The 19,118-nt window shown below is 42.3% G+C and overlaps 1 protein-coding gene across 5 annotated transcripts in view; it reads right to left on the reverse strand.

The window, feature by feature from the left end:
* Window positions 1-19,118, reverse strand: part of Cask (peripheral plasma membrane protein CASK) — a 708,589-nt gene that overhangs the window by 23,638 nt on the left and 665,833 nt on the right. For 2 of the 5 annotated variants that reach the window (XM_077698712.1, XM_077698709.1), the window contains 6 exons: window positions 19,016-19,094; window positions 17,754-17,839; window positions 16,973-17,041; window positions 11,390-11,416; window positions 8,167-8,196; window positions 383-481 (listed from right to left, as the gene is read on the reverse strand). In XM_077698712.1, coding sequence (XP_077554838.1) covers window positions 383-481; window positions 8,167-8,196; window positions 11,390-11,416; window positions 16,973-17,041; window positions 17,754-17,839; window positions 19,016-19,094 — 390 coding nt within the window. The remainder of the gene's footprint in view (window positions 1-382; window positions 482-8,166; window positions 8,197-11,389; window positions 11,417-16,972; window positions 17,042-17,753; window positions 17,840-19,015; window positions 19,095-19,118) is intronic. The other 3 variants (XM_077698713.1, XM_077698711.1, XM_077698710.1) reach the window with 2 other exon arrangements.

Consider the following 19,118-nt stretch of genomic DNA (forward strand, 5'->3'; position numbering starts at 1 on the left):
CAAAAAGACGCTTACGTCTCTAAATAAAACTACAAATGCAGAATAAGAAATCTGTTGCTCCCTCTGTCTACCGGGGCATCGCAGCAAACCTGACTGTTTAAGCGCAATGTTTCAGTCTTTGATACTTCTGGATTTAAGAGGTCGAACAAGCTTGACTTTACAAAAAAAAAAACCCAGCCGTACTCTGAGGCTCAAATTTCATACTGGAAACACTTGAATAGTAATTGGTCTGAAAATTACAAGTAAACTTTGTGGTGGCTGGAACTGAAAACATTGGCCCGAGATAGTTGCTACTCTACACAACATGCAGGTCAAGCCTAGCAAGAAGGATTGCAAAAAGGGGGCACTAGCTGCGGTGGCTGAAAGAAGATGAAGAAAAGACCTGCAGAATGTCGCCTATCTGGAACGAAATGCCAGCTTGCGCGCACGGAATGAGGTCGTCATCCAAGGGGTTGTAGTCAAATTGGGCACGAACGTATATCTGGAGAAAGACATGGGCAAGCTCTGTTAGTTCAACTTCAATCACACCAAAAAGGTTTGTTTTTTATTTAACTCAGGGTTGCATCATAATACTAAACATCAGGCATACTGGGATTCCCCTCCACCTTAACAAGAGTGTTCTTACCCCATAACTAATCATGTAGATGAAAAGTATTAAGATAGCGTGGTAGCAGAAAAGTGTGCAGGAATATTTACTTTTTGCAAAGAAATTGAAGCTTAGTTGATGCACAACACTAGCCAAATGCGCCTAAATACTAGCAAACAGTTCACGTCTGCTCGGTCTTTTAAATGAGAGAGTTTACACTTAAAATACTTGCAGTTACAACCACATCTTGGCAATGGCGGGTAAATCTTACGAGTGCACACATAATTTTGCACAGGCTGCATGATCAGTAATCCATTTAATCCCCATTGGGATTAAATGGATTACCTTCAGTAATCCATTTAATCCCAACCCACAAAAGTAAAGCACATTTCTGAAATTTAGCTGTAGCGTGCTTAGTTGAAGCTTCTATCCCAATGTTATGGTGAAAATGCAATTTTAAAAAGGCATAAGCAAACAGATAGAGCTGTCAATAACAGTGTTGTAAGTTGTAAACATCTGCCTAGCATTTCTTCTTGCAAGCTACTTAACCAACCAGTAATTGTCCAAAGTTATTCGCGACTAAGTACCTAGCAACTGATATGAGCAGCCTTATACAACATGGCTAGAAATGCTTCAGCATAGCTTAAAAGCTTAGCAAATAGCTATGCCCATTTTGTCTCAACATAGCCAAATTTTCTCAGTTCTAATAGTTGCCTGAATGAACATAACAAAGCAGCATTTTTCTGAGAAAGCAGCACATCATAGCACAACTTTTCAGAGGTAGACAGCAACGAAATGTGTCCCTGCTGACCAGCCTTGATGTTCAATAGTGCTATGTTCAGTCATTGAGAATTAAAATAAAAATAATAGAGAGAGACAGCAAGCAGTGCGCTGCACCTCATCGACATTGCAGGTGCTTCAAAGAAAAGACAACATACACTACAAATAATACTCTGTTGCTACCATGCACACAAAGAGAGGACATGAAAGGGCAGGCAATAATCCGTGAGTGAGTGAGACAAAGCATGCAACCATATGCCTCTAAAACACAAAATAAGATTCTTTGCATAATACGCTTGCTTTAAATTCATCAAGTGACTTTATACTTCAGCAAAATTTATTAATATAGAATGCCTTGTGTAGTTAAGTTGTTTGCAGGGTATCACTATGAAGCCTGTGACTTAGAACTGTCTACGAGTACTGAATGGAGAACGAGGGTAATTCAAAATCTCCAGCTGAGCTCCTCATAATTGCAAAAGTCACTAGTACGAGAAAACTTCCTGCTACTAATTACCCAAACCTTAGCTGTAAAATTATGTGCCGAGTTTAATTCTTAGTCCCTTCATGATTTCAAATGTCGCAGAAGTGAGCGTAGCAAATCCGTATGTTGGAAAACTTCCACCGCACTAATTCTGCTCTTTGTTCTAAAAACGTAGCTTTAATACAAACGTCCCAGCTCACAGAGTGCTCGTTTTTATTACTGCTTTTATCAAAATGTTAGTAAGGTTGTCAGAGAAAAGGCCACCAGCTTCTGTGTATGCACAAAAACTGCCCCATGGGGCTCCTTAACACTGCAAGTAAGCTACAATCGAGCTTCTCAAGAGGCAAACAAATGTAAAAGACATCAGACATCCACACCACCAGGTATAAAATAAAACTCTCATTTTTTTATTTTTCAAATGCATATTACATTTCCAGTGTGCGCTACACAACTTCACGCAAATCACCTCGCCGCAAAGTTTTGCAAAAATTCACCGAAACTAATGAAGTATTATCATCACAGAAAAGTACAGTGGCAAAAAAAAAAACACACACAAAAAACTGTCTCTTACAAGCATGGCATAGACTGCCAATAAAAACAATAAAAAGTCGCCGACGATTACGATACGTCTTAATGTGAAATTGGAGCGCAACCATTCCCATGTTTTGATTTGACGATATATTGAGGAGGAGGAGGAGAAACTTATTTTTTTAATCCATTACGACTGCAGCCACTCAAGGAAAAAAAATTGACAGAGCCATGCATGTATGTGCAGTTACAGATTACCCTTCAGCTGATGCAAATAGGCCTTCACTGATACAATGCTGTGTTCCCAATGATGGTTTTGGTGGGCGCATTGGCCGCATACATTACAAATGAAGCCAACACCACCAAGTGCACGAACTGGTGTTAAGAGATGTGCTCTAAATTCTCATGCTATGTCTCCTCCCCTTTCCTCTGCTTTCCTCCACTTTCTATTTACTAGTAGGACTGCACACGATGCAATAATTTAGTTTGGGGATATGTCTTCACAAACTTACGCTGTGGCAGTCATTACTCGCCATGTTATTCGCTGCTATTGTGCACCAATACGGAAATGTCTGTACCAATACTATCCGTACCAATACAATTCAGCAGTTTGGTTAAATGAGCACAGCACCAAGCTAAGTTTTTCTAAACTCACTAAGCAACATTCTCGTATGTCCGATAACACAAACATCTACAGGGATACAAGTGCTTCGACATGAACGTACACAATGCAGACAGATGAAACACGCTAAAAAAAAAAAAAAAGGATTCCACAATGAAGCGACTGGCCAACACTGCTGATGTTTCGATGCCTCACAACACGTAACTTGCCAGACAACACAACATACAAGCATTCCACTAGTTCACTGACACTACAACTACATATGCAGAATACAAAGTACAACATAAGGTTGAGTGGTAGATTAGGTGCTAGGAATTAATTTCCAGAGGCAGTTGTGAGCCCATATCTTAAGCCAACAGTGTAAAAAATTGGTAACAGCACAAAACTACTTTGCAATCACTGACTTAAAAGCCAGTGCCTGGCACGTCATAGCGCATGTGTATAACACACAATTTTTCCATATCGTGGTGTGTTGCATTTTACATCCATTCCATGTGCATGAATTACAACGCCTGTCGGCAAGAAATACGCGTCACAAAAAAAAAAAAAAAAAAAAAGGAACACCAAACCATTAACAAGAATTCTCCTGGGAGACCTGGCTCTCAAAAAGAAATATATATTTATGACCCTCCAGTATAGCCTGGCTAACATGTACCTGTCGCGGGCCAGGCATTTTGTGCACCAACAGATATGCGACATAGTAGCACAACACTAGTTACAACCTTACGCCAAACAGAAAGTTGTTTTGCACTAATTTCAGCACACCCACTAGTGTCGCACCATCGCTCCGAGTGCATTCTTATAAATGGTGCAATAAAATAAAAGCAGAATAAAACTATAACGGCAACTGAAACACGGCAATCCATGTCCTCAGCACATTATCGTGAATGGCAAATAAAAACTCAAGTGCGCCTTCCTTTCTCGGCTTTCCCGCTCTCTCTTTTTGGAAGACGAGCTTGACAAACATCGCAGCAGACTTTTCCGGCAGAATACACCGACACTACTGTCCAAGCAGCGTTTTCGCACAATCCACTGGCTTGGTCGAATCACCCTCCGCTTCAGGCCTAGCGTTGTTGTTGGTCCAGAAGTTTCACGTCCAGATTGCAGAAGCTCTGTGTGTGCGCGCGTGCAGTCTTGCTCCAAGAGCTTAGTTTTTACAATAACCTCTCCTGAAAGAAATCACACAGGAGGCAATGTGTCCAAGTGGGACACATCCGTCCACACTACACGGCAGAACGCGAGCTTCAAAGTTCACAGCTGTGACATGCCATTCACCCAGATAATTTCCTTAAAGAAAATTAAATATATCCCAATATCAACCAATGGCACCCCCAAAGCCCACTTGTGTGCTTAAAATATTCGCCTTAATCATGACCATTCGCTTATTATGAACTAATCTGAGCTCTACTTATTTCAAACTTCAATTACAGTGAATGAATGCCCCATGAATGTTAGATTCATTGTAAGTTGGTTGTTTGACGTCATGTTCCTTGCAAGTGAATCTTGCAGGAAAGGAAAGCTATCCCCTAAAGGTTAAAACAAGGGTTTTATGATAGCCAAGGTTGCCAGTCTCATGGTGTGCTTGGTTTGCTACACTTGATCAAAGGGCATCTTCATAACTGTGCACATCAAAGCACAAAAATCACCGCACACACTCAAATGACCCGAACAATGCGTGCGTTCTAAGCAATAAAGAATTGCTTCCCTCTTGTGGTACGGGTGCCAAAACATTATCGAACAACAGTGGAAATGTAATCATGTTTGGTTGCTACAAGTTTAGTCAGGAGGTATGTCTGTAGTGTGAGAAATCGTGATGCTAAAAAACCTTGTCAACTGGATGATGGTAGGAACATGCCATAAGTTTTCCCCAGGAAGCTCATTGTAGTTTTTTTTCCAGTTTTTTTTTGTCATACTAATTGAGCTTAGAGCTATACAAAGCTTTGGTGTACTTCAGTTTCTGTTGAATGCTCCCTAATACACCAAGTGTACTTGTTTTGCAATAGGTGAACCTTGGCCTAAAGACAAGCAATTGTCACATATAGCACAGAAATCTTCAGTATGCCATGAATGCTACAAAAATGATCATGTACACCAATCAAAACAGTGAAATTCAGCAAGCAAAAATAAATACCTGTTTACCAAAACAGCAACATAGGCACTAGACTCAAACACAAGAAAGATTGCACACCACAACTCACACACCACAAGGAAAAAAATATCGATAGCAACAAAATGTAAAAAACAGCCAGGCACTAAGTGCAAAAATGTTGTTGGATACCAACTCAGCAAAAAATGGTGTAATGACTCACTTCATCATGACAAATTCAAGACTTATGAAGATTAAGGGGCTTGTTTTGGAGGCTAAAGAGTTACTGTAACACGCGGCGGCTCATCATTTATGTGTGTAGCCATGTACACACCACTAATTTCTTCCTCAGTGTTGGTCTCTGTGAACATAGTTCTCCATGTACCGCAAAAGCAAAACTGCTATTGAAACCGTGAAAGCAAAAGAACTCCTATGGAAACAGAACAGGCTTGAAAAAGGCAAGCAAAACATTTCCTTGTACATTTACTAAGATTTGGCATTGTTTTCCATGCAAATTGAGGTTTTGAGAACAAACCAAACATTAAAGCGAAAGAAATAACAAGGGAAACCTTTTTGTCATCGTAAGTGATACGGCTGCATAATCCTGGAAGCATCTCCCTGGTGTTCAGTGAGTGCTCCTTTCCTTCAAAATTTGATATGCTCCTATTTCCACAACTGTGGGACTAGTACATCTGAAGATGGACTACAGTAAATCAGTGAGACTGAACCAATGAGTGTTCCTGTTATTTCATATTGGAGGGAACAATAACAAAAGGCTAATGAGATAAGAGGTACGTCACGTTGCTTGCACATGGCCCAGTACTAAACCCATATACTTGTTTACAATAGCTGAAGCATGCATGATTCTAAACTCCAGTTCAGCTGTAAATTTTCCTTAGCTTTTGGTAGGCGGGGCAGGGGAATCGATTAAATAACTTATCCATTTATCCAGCACTGTATTTACGAGCAGCTCCAACTAATCTGTGGGAAGTGAACTTCTCTATGGCGGGAGTTAAGCCACAGTAAGGAATTTGGCCCCAGGACAGGCTATAAGAGTTTGCTGTTTGCAGTACAGGTGTCAATTCTCTTTATTAGTACCCGCTTTAGTGCGCTTCAAACTATTCCTGCAAGACTCAGAGAAATGGTGCCAAATGCCCGGTGAGATGTCAGTCATCGCTCTAACCTTTTAACTTAAATCAAAGCCTGTAAGCCTGTTGCTTTCTTTCATTTGTTATGCTATCTGCTAACAGTGTTGTGTTTGAAAATTTGCAATAGTACGCTTTCAGCCCTCTTACTTTGCTGCAGAATCCTCAGTTTAAACACAACTCAATGCAAAATACAGGTTACACTTTCCGGCTAAATGGTTTACAGGTGACCAATCAAGCTCTTAAAAAATTAAGTCAATAGAAAACTACCAACCTCGTCATCCACATGCTCTTAGAAATCTGTTATGTGTGGACAAACAAATTGTCATAAGACAGCCCAATTAGTTTTTCTGACAGCGACCATAGAATGATAAGATGATTACCATGTCATTATAGGCTTTTTTTTTTTTAAATGTAGAAATCACCAGCTACAAAAAGATGTGATCGTTAAGTCTTGCTTATCAACTCTTAAAAAAGCTACAGTGCAAAAAGAAACAAGCACACGAGAAAAACACGAGACTGGAAAAACAATCTTGCGGAAAAATCTTGTGTTTTTCTCGTGTGCTTGTTTTTTTTCACGTTGTAGCTTTTTTTAAAAATGAACTACCAACTCGCCCTTATTATCAACTCTATCCCACCTGTGGCTTCGCGCACGTTCACTGCAAATCAATAAAAATGGGAGGATCAAGCAAAACAAAAAATTAGTGACTGGTAAAAAATGGCAATGAGAGATGCTAGCTTAAAGTAAACACTAGTGGGCCACAGAACTAGAATCCTGTGGTCTGTTGAGCTACTTCCACAACCCATGCAGGTCAGATCGCTATCCACTACATATTTTCCTCCCCTTTCCCGCTAGCACCCTTCGGTTCTTCCCTCAGCAACAAACAAGCAACTTCAGTCGCAAAAGGTGAAATAAAAAAGCAAACTAAAGCGCACTGGAATCATGCTCTCGACTCTAATGCAGGTAAAGCAACACATATTTTGCTGCACAAATGCACCCAACTTGCTTCTGTTTGTGGCGCGTCAAAAGCATATTACCGGTCGAACACCACGGCAGGATGGCGTTGCAGCCAGCTGTGTAGGGCACCCAGTAAACAAGCACGTGTGTGTTTCTCTTTATATTAAGGCATGTAATTGGCAGTGGCTGAGGCACCGCTTCTAGGAAAAGCTGTGAAGCCTGTGTGATGGCCAAAGGTTCCCTGCAGTCAAACACCCTGCAATATCCGTGCGTGTGTGCCATTGTGTTCAAATGATGGTCCCATCCTTTAAGGAGGCGAGTTTGAGTATCGATGATGGAAGTTGAAGAATTGATAATGCGCAAAAATAAAACCAGTTGGTTCAAGCTTTTTTGTTCGGTAAACAACGGTAACAGTTTAGTACTTACAGTTGTCAATCACATGCTACAGTTTAATCGAATTGCACTTCATCAACTAATACAGACTACACGGTGCAGTCTTCTCGCGACTGAATTCCGCTAACTAACAACAAAATCTCCCCAGCAGTCCTAGAAAATTGGTAAGAGAGCGGTACAAACAGAAATGGCCAAGGGTAAGGACATAAAAATAACAAGACACTGAGCTTATTTCCCATGAACTGTTGGCAAACAGTTAATTACCCATAAGCATTCTCTAGATTGTCAAATGCAAGTTCACAAGTTCACTCGAGTCAGCAACGGCAGCAGGGGACAATGCCCGCTCAAATGGTGAACCAGACAAAAGGGACTTGAAAAACGGCATGCTGCAAATGCACAAAAATGCCCATTTCAAACATGCCTGCAGGCACAGGAACAAAAACACCAAAGGCCGAAAAAAAAAAAAGAACTGAGCAAGTCTGTGGCAAACAAATGTGCAAGCCCCAACCACCGAAAACAAAGTGAACAGACAAGAAGAAACAAATGCAAGCAGAGAACTGAGAGAAGGCCTACGCAGGCCTACTTACTAGAACGGGCGGGGGGTTAATCCTGAAATACTATGGGGCGAGGAGGAGGAGAGGCAAAGAAAGACGGGTGGAGAGGAGGAGAAAAGAAAGGAGAGAGAGAGAAGAGCAACAATTGTATCACCTTGGTCAAGAACGAAAAGAAAAGAAGAAACGAAAAAGCTCTGCACCTGGCAGGCGAGACTTTTCTACTTTGTGCCCTGCGATAGCTAATTTAGTCTTTCATGGACACTACAGCACAACTGGCGTGCAAGAAACTATAATGTACATGCTTGTCATGTTCAGTGACTGTTAGGTCACAGCAGTGACCCAACAGTGACCTACTGAACTAATTAGGTCACTGCAAGAGCAAAAAGCTCAAAGCAGTGCTAAAAAAGTAAGGAATGAAAACTTGCTGCCCCTAATAAAAAGATTAATTTGTATTTGATAAATGTAAAATACAGTTATACCGCGTGTTACAAGAAAACCTTCAATTGATACACAAGTTGATGGCCTCTGAAACTCTCAATAGAATTCCATGCTGCTCTGTTGGCTCGACTTGGTGGCCTTTCAGGGAAGTTGTGCAGGAAGTGCAATCACCAGTCCACTCAACAGACAATGCATATGAAGGCCTTCGAAACACCCGCGTAGCACAGGTATTAGATAATTTGTTTATCCAATGATGCTAACAGGACTATTAACAGTAATCTTTTCAATATGTTCCCTACACAGCTCCAGAACAAATTTTGTTGCTAAAAAAGCACGAATAAATGCAAAAAGCACCTGTAAGAACTGTCACAGTTGCGCAGTGTATGCATAAGCAGTCATGTCAAGCGTGAATGGAACTTATAAAAATTTTTTTTAGCTTATTCCATGGTTTCCTTTTTTGTTTGTTTCATAGGACAGCCACTGTTTCATTGACATTAAAAGTAATCTTTTTTGCCTCTGTTATGAGGAGTATTTAAAGCAAAGCTTATCATGCTTCATTGCTTTTTGCTTAAAAAAAAATAGTTGTCCCACACTGTTGCATTTAAATGTTTATTTAAAACGAAACACAAAGACAGCTGTTCTTGGAGAGACAGGCAGTTCTTTCTTTGTGCTCAAATGCCAGTGAGAAGCAGAGCAACAATCAGCTAAACTAGCTAAAGGAAATTAGCAGACAGCTGCATCAAGTAGTGTGGCATTCAGAATGTCTTAGTTGCAGTCAACTTCATTAGCGATAGCATCTTCATTTGCGAATAACAGTCTTACGAGATATTCCAAGCTCGTAAGGTTGCATGCATTCCACAAGCTGACTAAACCAGCAAAGAAAAGAAACAAAACAGCACAACACAGGGTGTTGTTTCTTTAGTTGTGCAAAATCTTAAAAAAATACAAGCCTTGTTATGTTTGGTTTCTCTCAGTTGTGACGTCACTTTAGGTGGAAACCAATAAAAAAAAAAAATGCTACAGAGGAACATCAGCACTCTAGTATATGACATGGTTTATATGTATCCTCTTCTTTCATGGGTACCTGAATGGGGTCCTGCGTTCGTTTGCTTGCAACTTTTTATGACACCAAGTACTCATGCTCAGATCGATTGGCTACAAGTTTTTTTTTTTTTCATGCTTCATTGGGTAGTGCCCCGAATTCACCTGTGGCCCTGAAACTCAGAAAAGCACTTCCAAGCTTCCACGCTGCCACACCTAATCATGCAACTCAAAAAAGTCGCGAAGGCAAATCACGTTTGGTTTATCTGAAAGACTGCCACATCAGAATAGCTACCATAATGATTTTTCTGCAAAATCTAAAACCAATGTAACACATATTTGCAGATTAAACTACGACTGGAGCTTGAATGCCTCAAGCGTAGTGCATACTTGGGAATTGAATACCAACAATTCTTCCCCCATCTTTGCACCACTTCTAAGTACCCGGGACACAATTTGGGCATTACAAAATTTTAAACTTCCCGCCACTTTTCTCTTCTCACACTCACACTTTTGCATTCATTTTGTTATGCTACGCATATAAACAAGGTTTGACCCTAAGGAGCTAATAAATACCGCTTGTGGACTCATAAGGATAAACCACCGCTTAGCAATAATTAAAAATACAACGAACTCTATTCCAGGCGTGAGCAAACCTCTCACCTTACATTCTACAACATGCAGTAGATGAGGACTAATGATTATTTTTCCAGTCTATTTGATTTAATGCAAACTTGCCAAAGAGAAACAAAAATTGAATTCCTGTCAAAATTCGGAATGGTACTCAATGTTGTAGTTTTAAGGGAGATTAAAAAAAATTGGCTGATGATGACGATACTCCCTAATGCGAAATTTGAGCACAGTGCGAACTGCAGAATCTTCTCGGTGACAGTGCGTAGCTGCTGCTTTTTGGTGCCCTCATTTTCACGGTTATGAGGCGAACGTTGAGGGACACCGCAAAACCACAGGCGCGGATGCTTAAGAGCTACGCTCTAAAAAAGACTCAGCAAACTGTATCTAACTTTGAAAAGGGCTGCATATCAGAATAATATTAAGCTGTTTGCCCAATAACAAATTTTGATAAAGGAGGGATGAGCAACAGCCAATCGCCTTCATTGGTGTGCTTTACTGCATGCCAATGAAGGCCGTGCAGTAAAGCAATCTGAATTTTAAGAAATGGTCCAAGCTAAGAGTCTAGCCCTTTCAGACACCTAGATGGCCAGTGATGCATGACACAAAAAACTGCATTGAGCTGGAATTGCACCCAGAACGTAGTGCACAGTCGTGCAGTACCTTGAATCAATCAAGGAACCATTAAATATCCAATTTCATGCAGGAAATGAGCTGAAACAACATTCAAGCAGAACAGAAAACTTTCAGGCAACTAGGTAACTTCTCCCTCCTCCCGAACAGCGGTTTTCTCGAAAAAATTGGTAATTCTGGGCAAGATTTCTCTGAAGATGCTGAGACCAATCTCAGCTGGGTGATTTAAGAAGGACACCCCTATTTGCAATGATTCCCCAGTAGAAGTTGCTTCTATTAAGTAGCACAACGGAAGCTCTAACTCGATACTTTGCCTTTTGATTTTGCCAAGAAACAACACCCCGCAAAAAAGCCCTTTTTCACTTGAAAACACACAAAAGCAGCAGCACGCATATACACAATGAAAAAAAAAAAAAAGGACGGGCAAACGAGCCAATGGAAATAAAACGACAAAATGTAAACGAGCCAGCACACAGAACAACTGTGCACGCATTCGGCAGCAGCACAAACTCACGTCGGCGGTGTCGGGACCCTCATACAGCTGCTTGCAACAAAAAAAGCTCAAATGTAGTCTAGCCACAAATGCTGCGGGTTACAGCCAAAGACTGACACTATCAATCCTCCACGCTTCATACTTGATGCATTCAAGGCAATTTATTCACTCATCACACTAACAAGTGCTCCGGTCGGTCCCGTTCGAACAAGGCTCACTTCATTTCAATAACGGACAGTGCCGTAATGAAAAGGAGTGATACAATCTAACTAGCTTGACCAAAGCTATTCAATGGTGCCAACATAAAATATGCTAAACTGCGAGAGGTTGCAGGCAACAAAAAGAACAGTGGAGAGAGAGAGAGTTTGCCCCAATGTCAGAAACAAAGGCGGGAGGGGGGATGGTGAAATGCTTGAAAACAGAACAAATAAGGTAAACCAATGCCTTTCACGTTACCTGATGCAAAGGTCGCAAAGGGCAAACAATCACAAATCTCTCTTTGCAATAACAGCTCCCCAGACACGACACTTTTTTTTTTTTTAACAAGTTAAAGCTACTGTGCTTTAATTGTGTCAACAATATTTTAAGGATTCGAGAACTCTGGCTCTTAAAGCAAACTCGTTCATATATTGAGCTTAAGGTTTGTAAAATTCCTGAGATAAGCGTGGTTATATTTTTTTTACGCTCTGAAATGTCTTTGTGGCATCGATAGCAGGGCTTTTTAGTGCACCAACATTACAACTGCCGCGATTTATCCTAAAAAAGTGAGGATAACCTTTGCCCTATTTTGGTAGGTGTCAGTTAAGTAAGTGCTAACATGCATTGCGTACACATGGTAACTACATCCTTATTGTTGTAACACACGTAAACAGTGTGTCAATGTGCGTACACCATAACTTGCTGCACAGGCTATGCAGCCAGCAGGGCCCCTGAAATGCTTTTTTTCAACATCTGAAATGCTTTTAGAACATGGGCAATAAGCATGTCTAGTCCAAGTCTATACATATCCAAGCCAAATATTCTCTACGCTCATGAGATAACTTAAAAATTCACTCAAAAAATTTTTTTTTTAGTTTTGTACACCTCCGTGACATCAGATAAGCAAAATTGCCGCTATTTGTCAGATTCTTCTCAATTCCAGCCAACCTTTGATGGTTGCATAAAAACTTACAACAAAAGCACAGCAGAAACTATAAAAAGTATCTGCTGTAGAGGGAAAATGATGAAGTGCAATTGTGTGCTGGCAGTGACTACTATAGCCTTAGCAGTGCTTCCAGGCACAAAAGAAAGTGAGAAAGCACTCATCAGCACTCCTGCAAGTGCCTTTAATGCAGGTGACTGGAAAGGCATTTCTTGACATGCTTAGTCCCTCAGTAACAAGTGAGCTTGGTAGAAAGAAAATTCTCCAACTTTAAAGACACGTTTCTAAACTTCTAGCACTAGACGGGTTGGAAGTTTCTAACCCGTCCAGTGCACCAATGACGCACTGGACGGGTTTCGTGCATCCAATGCTTGATAAAAAATGATAGTTTAGTGCTTTCTCTTCACCCATCTTTGCCAAGTTTAGCTAATAATGAGCAAAGAGCATACATATCAAAATTCTTTGTTCTAGTGGTTCTAACTCCATTTTTATTTACTTCTTCGCAACTGGCACTTGTATTCAAAGCTTGTTTACAACTTGAATGCCGCATTTCTTATACACCCTACCTCAGAAAAATGGACAAGGAATAGAGGTAGAGGAGGTGCAGTTCTGTATCAGCTTACTAAAACTGCTTAAATGCCATACAAATGCCGACGTTAAATGCTTTTAACCTTCTGGCCATAAGAAGCACAACACGGAGAAGTTCCGTTGCGGTTAACCTGTCCCCCCCCGCTTTGAAAATTCCCTTTGCTTGCAAACAGTACCAAAAATGAAGAAAACATCCTTTCAGAGAAGTGAATGCCTTGATAGCTAACTAGGAGAATTTGACAACCACTTCATTGCAGCATTTATTCTCATCATTCTCACAGAATTCATATTAGCCACTCAGTAGGCCACGTTCCTAGCTGAAACACAACAGAGTGCATTCTTCTGGTCAACATAGTTAACAACCATGCACACAACATCTCTCCAACTGTCCAGTGTTCCACAGGCCATAGACCCATTGTCACGATATGAACAGTACCCATCATCGCCACCAGCATGATGCGGGAGCAATACGCGTCTCTTATGCAGCGGGAAATAGGCAACACCAAGACTTTGGCATAACACAGGCAGCAAACAAACTCTGGTCACGATGCAACTTGCTAGCCATAACATGACAAATGTGGGCAGAAGAGCAGGGAGGCAGGGGGACGATGCAAACTGTTCAAATTGATTGATTGATTGCAGGGTTTAACGCGCCGACGCAACGCAGACGATGAGGCGCGCCGTAGTGGAGGGCTCCGGATTAATTTTGACCACCTGGGGATCTTTAACGTGCGCCGAAATCTCGAACACACGGGCGTTTTTGCTTTTCGCCTCCATCAGAAAAGCGGCCGCCGCGGCCGGGAAACGAACCCGCGACCTCGTGCTCAGCAGCGCAACGCCTTAGCCACTGAGCCACCGCGGCGGGTAAACTGTTCAAATTATCATTTGACCATAAAAAAAAAAAAATGCATCAGCAAGCTCTGCTACAGAAGTACAAGATTTCAAGTGCAGGTGCTTCAAGGCAGTTTGCTCGCATGCCTGTGGGCATGGTCCACATTCAAAGCCTGTTTGCAGGACTATAAAATCTCAAATTAAAAGTACGAGCTCCCAACAAAAGAAAATAAAGTGGTGTTTTTGAGGTTCCACTAACTCCCTGAAGTTTCTCTCTCATGGAAATGCAACACCCAACATATTTTCCCACTTGGCAAAATTAATTGTATACTCCGGTGCTCTCCTTGACGTGATATAATAACAAAATAGACAAGGCAAAAAAATTTTTTTCTTCTCCGTATGCGCATGTCATTGGTGCAGGTTTAGCTTCTTCAATATTCACAAAATGCTGCAGTAAAACCAACCGCTGAGCAAGCGAAAAACACAAATACGTAGCTGACCATTCAACCTCGCTGACTGCTACGCCAGGCTGGAATCAAATGTAGCATTGTCCGACAGCTCCACAGAGTTTTTTAACTTTGCTACACGGATAGATTGAAAGCAACAGACCCATAGGTTGCATGTGATGCTGCCAAGAAACTTCAGACTTCAAAAATTTTGTGAACTGTTCAGTGACAGTCCAATCATGAGCAGCCAAGAGGAAACATTCACAAATCCAAAGCAGAGCAGTTTGAAGGGGCCATGCAGACAAAACCCAAGTTTGGTTCGTTCGAAAGAGTGCCTCATTAGAATCATGCTGACACCACTTTTAACGTAAACGTCGCTCAAATGAGCTACATAATTAAGAAAAAAAGGGAATGGCTATGCGACCCACTAATTGATTTGATTGATTGTGGAGTTTAACGCGCCGACGCAACGCAGGCGATGAGGCGCGCCGTAGTGGAGGGCTCCGGATTAATTTTGACCACCTGGGGATCTTTATCGTGCGCCGAAATCTCGTACACACGGGCGTTTTTGCTTTTCGCCTCCATCAGAAAAGCGGCCGCCGCGGCCGGGAATCGAACCCGCGACCTTGTGCTCAGCAGCGCAACGCCTTAGCCACTGAGCCACCGCGGCGGGTATGCGACCCACTAGCTTATTTCCTGCAACAGAACCTATGATGTCATTTGTGCCAGCTCTGCGATTGGTTGGGGCCGGCAAAAGAAACACATATTAGGCAGGGCTTATAAGCTTGCCAAACGAGCTTTTTGCGCTTAAATTAAGGGCACATTCTTTTAATAGCAGTAAGAATTATGGGGTAAACAGTGGAAGTTATGGAAGTACACGTAAACATAGAAGTACCAATGTGCACTGCTGTTGGTACTGCGTGCACCATGCTTGTTTTAGCTGTAGAGCACTGTGGCGCTTTGGGGTTGTCTCAGATGACACTGGCCAATTGGCGTAAGCAAAGGTGTCTTACGTGAGCATATTTGTCGAGTAATCGTTTTACAAAACGATTACTTCCTACCTGAACAAAAAGAAGCCAGGTACAAATAAGGTCAAAAACAACACACAAGCAGAAAACGGCCTGCCACGGTATGGTGGTGCTGTCTATGTTGAATAACGGTAAACAAGGCTCCGCAGCACACCAAGTTTAGCTTGAAGGCCTGTTCTTGTGTGATGTCATTACAGACGTCATGAAAAAACACGATTTGGTGGGAGAACCAAATTTCAACTTAAATTGATTAACTTCTCAGTTGAATAAAGCACTGTCTGCTTCCGGACAAGCGCTGGGGGCACTATAAAACACAAAATCTTTCAAATAAAATGAACCTGTATTTTGTCAGCATGGCCTCGCCCCCCCCAAGCAAATTTTTATCACCTATGAGAGACAGATAGCTATTATGACTATGTTTAGGAATGCTCAAGTTAAATTAAGTTGTGCACAAACGACAGCTGATGCGCTGTTGTGTGGAGAATTATTGCCCTGGCTGGGTGTAAATTTTTGTGCTTCACTGCACTTCACGGATGTTACACTGCTTTGAAGCACGCTGCACTGCTACAGACAGGGTGCTGTAATAATAACAGTCATGAGAAATGATGCACCTCTCCTCTTGGGCATACAAGAAAATAATAAAGCAGGCCAGAAAACTATAGCCGGCAAAAATAATAATAGAATACAAAACAAGAAAGTCAGAACAGAATGACAAACAATTCAAGTAGAACAAGAAAGAAAAACCAAAGATCATTCTCTAATATTGTCAGAAACCGAAGAGACCCACATGAAAGCTGGGAGACGGCACCAACGAATCAGAGACTGCAAAGTGGTCGGGCGAAAATTGTGTTCTGCAGCCCCCCTTATTGACTGGAGTGCAAGCGCAGCATCCCCATCTCATTACTTTTTTTTTCTTAAAAGCCTGAATGCCACCTTTCACGTGTTCAAGGCATGTCCTGGCCCAAGCATTCCACGCATTTTTTGTATATGGAAAGATCGCGCTACACTCACGCACGACCACTAGTTCCACTAAGATTTTCTAATGCTTCCACTGACCAAGCTTGACGTCAGCGTGCCCATTCACCTGACTCAACAGCCTGGTCAGTGGCTAGGGAGAAGGGTAGAAAAAAGGGGACCAGCAAGAATGAAACTTTTATCCCTTCAGCCCATCTAAAAGTAGATGTTTTGCTGTTACGTTTCGCTGTCACATCACGTCCCCTGGCTACTGCAGATCACAAACAACCACCCTCGCAGCCATCCAATCCTCGCTTCGCACATTTCCCCTGCCTGCCAGAGCTTTAGAAACCGACGACTTGAGTTGCAAAAATAACAAAAAGCCCACGAAACAAGGAGAACACAACAAACACTGCAAACGTCCCTCCCATTTGTTTTTTTAACCCCCAAAACCAATCTCCCAGTGCTCAAGCTGATGCCAACGCTTGGCCGCCCACAGTTCTCCCGAAACAACAAAAGGGGGGAGAGCTGCCCGTGGCCGTCACAGGCTGTGGGCAGCACCGTTGGTGCAGAAGGAGAGCCTGTGGCCCAGCTCGGAGGCGTACTGAAAGATTACCTCACACGGTGGCGGGGCACTGCGGTAGCTGGGCACGATCTTGAAGGTGACGCTGCCCCGAGCGTCCCTCTGCGGCGACACCGGGAGAGGGAAGAGGGGAGAAGGAGGGGAGGCGCCATAAGCAACAGGACGCACACATGGTGACAAACGCGCATGCAAAGGTCTGGGATCGCTGCCCCTTCCTAAACTTGGTAAAGGGCCAGCAATGTTTTTGGGTTACGCTCGCTCAGAACTGGGCTCAATGGCCCCACTTCAACCACGTGCACAACTCGTATATAGAGACGAGAAGGAAGTAAGTGCTGGATCTGAGCACCAGGTTACAAAAAACAAAACCACGACATGAATATCTTAGCCGGAAATGCAGACAGCCCTTCTCAATACAGTGCGAACGAATTTCAACTGCCTTACGTTCAGAGCAAGCCAATTTAATTTTGATTTACGACAAAAGTACGCTGCCATGCCTATACCAGCCTATCTTCTTCTCTAATGAAGAATATGAAGTTTCGAAGGAAGAGATTTCATTGAAAAAGTGTACGAAATGCCCATACAGTAAGAACCTGTGCATGTTCACATAGTTAAAATTACAGCTGTAGTAGCAGCACAAAAATGTCTTTTTACAAATGCATTACATTTATGCGGAAAGCATGAGGCAGGAGGAATTTCTTTTTAACACCACTGCATCTCAACTAAACCCAAAGCTGTGAAAAGTCTGCAAATTGGTAAGAACTCGAGTTAATGAGCCCACAATTCAAATGCTTGAGAAAATGATGCCGGCACTTACGAGCATTTTCTGCAAGCTTTCCACGGTTTGGTTTGCAACGCTGATGCCGTTGATCTCGCGTATTTCGTCCCCGACGTGTAGTGTGGCTGCAACGCGTGCAAAGACAATTTCTTTGTTACACTGAAAATAGTGCAATGTCACGGCGTGACTAGGAATAATCTTTGTCACCTATGACACTACAAAAACAAAACTTCCAGTGGAAACTCATACACAAAACAAAAAAGAAGAGACAAACTTTGTTTTTAAGCATTAAAAATCAAAGCCAAGTGCACACCTGAGAAAATCTTTCTTTACTTGCTACTGATACTGAAAAATCCGTAATGTTTGAAAACAAGATGAACTTAGTCTAATGTAAGTCTTGCAGGCACCATTTATTTCCATTTCCAGAGGCATCAGGGCAATAATGTCAATGCTCATTACAAAGATTGCCTTAAGGTGCACAAACACTAACACTGCAAGAGCCCAGCAGCACACTTCGCTGCCGAATTATGTGCAAACTACCGTAGCTAGCACTGGTGATGAGTGACCCTGTGATCCCCTTGTGCCACTAGTAGAGCGAAACAAATTTTGCAAACAGTGATTTCATTTTTTAACCTATAATGTGCAACTGCAGGCTTTTTAAAATAGGAATGGCTGCCACCATTTCATCTCTTAAACGATGACGACAGATGAGGTGTTAGCCGGGACTACCCCATGACTGCTAGCTAGTGCTTCAATTAACTAACCACTGCGGCTGAACAAGGTCAGCGCTTACCCACGCTATTGTAAGCTCCTGAGCTTTTTTCGAGCCACCAACCAACAGAGCTTAATTAACTGCGTTGAAGCAAACAGAAATAACAATGCCTTGCCAAACTAAATTTTCAGATTTTTAGTGTTTTATGCACCAAAGCAACACTTAGGCAACGAGGCACTCCATAGTGTAGAACTACGGATCAAATTAGACCACCTGGAGATCTTTAATGTGCGCCAAAATCTCGACGTGTGGGCGCTTTCATTTCTGTCTCCATCACAAAAAACAGCCGTGGGGCCGGAACCCAACCTATGCCCCTGAGCTCAGCACCACAACACATTAGCCACAGTGCCTCCGCGGTGGATACTTTGCCCAAAGCCATGTTCATCTGTGCACATGGTCCCAAGCGAAGCTCGGAAAGAGATTGTAAAAGAAAATGCGTGAACAGATGATGTGCTTAGGTCCAGCATGTGCATCAATGCACATGCTGGACCTAAATGAGTCCGTGTGCACTGCGGTGCGCTGTCCTCACCTTGCCTGTGAATCATGCCCCCATGCATGATGCGAGCCACAATACATCGCCCGTCCTCATCCAACTTGAGGGTGATGCCCTGCACATGGAGAGAGGACACAAG

The sequence above is a fragment of the Haemaphysalis longicornis genome, unplaced genomic scaffold (genome assembly GCF_048455015.1).
Source record: "Haemaphysalis longicornis isolate Haplotype H1 unplaced genomic scaffold, Haemaphysalis longicornis Haplotype H1 scaffold_2, whole genome shotgun sequence".
NCBI classification, from domain to species: Eukaryota; Metazoa; Arthropoda; class Arachnida; order Ixodida; family Ixodidae; genus Haemaphysalis; species Haemaphysalis longicornis.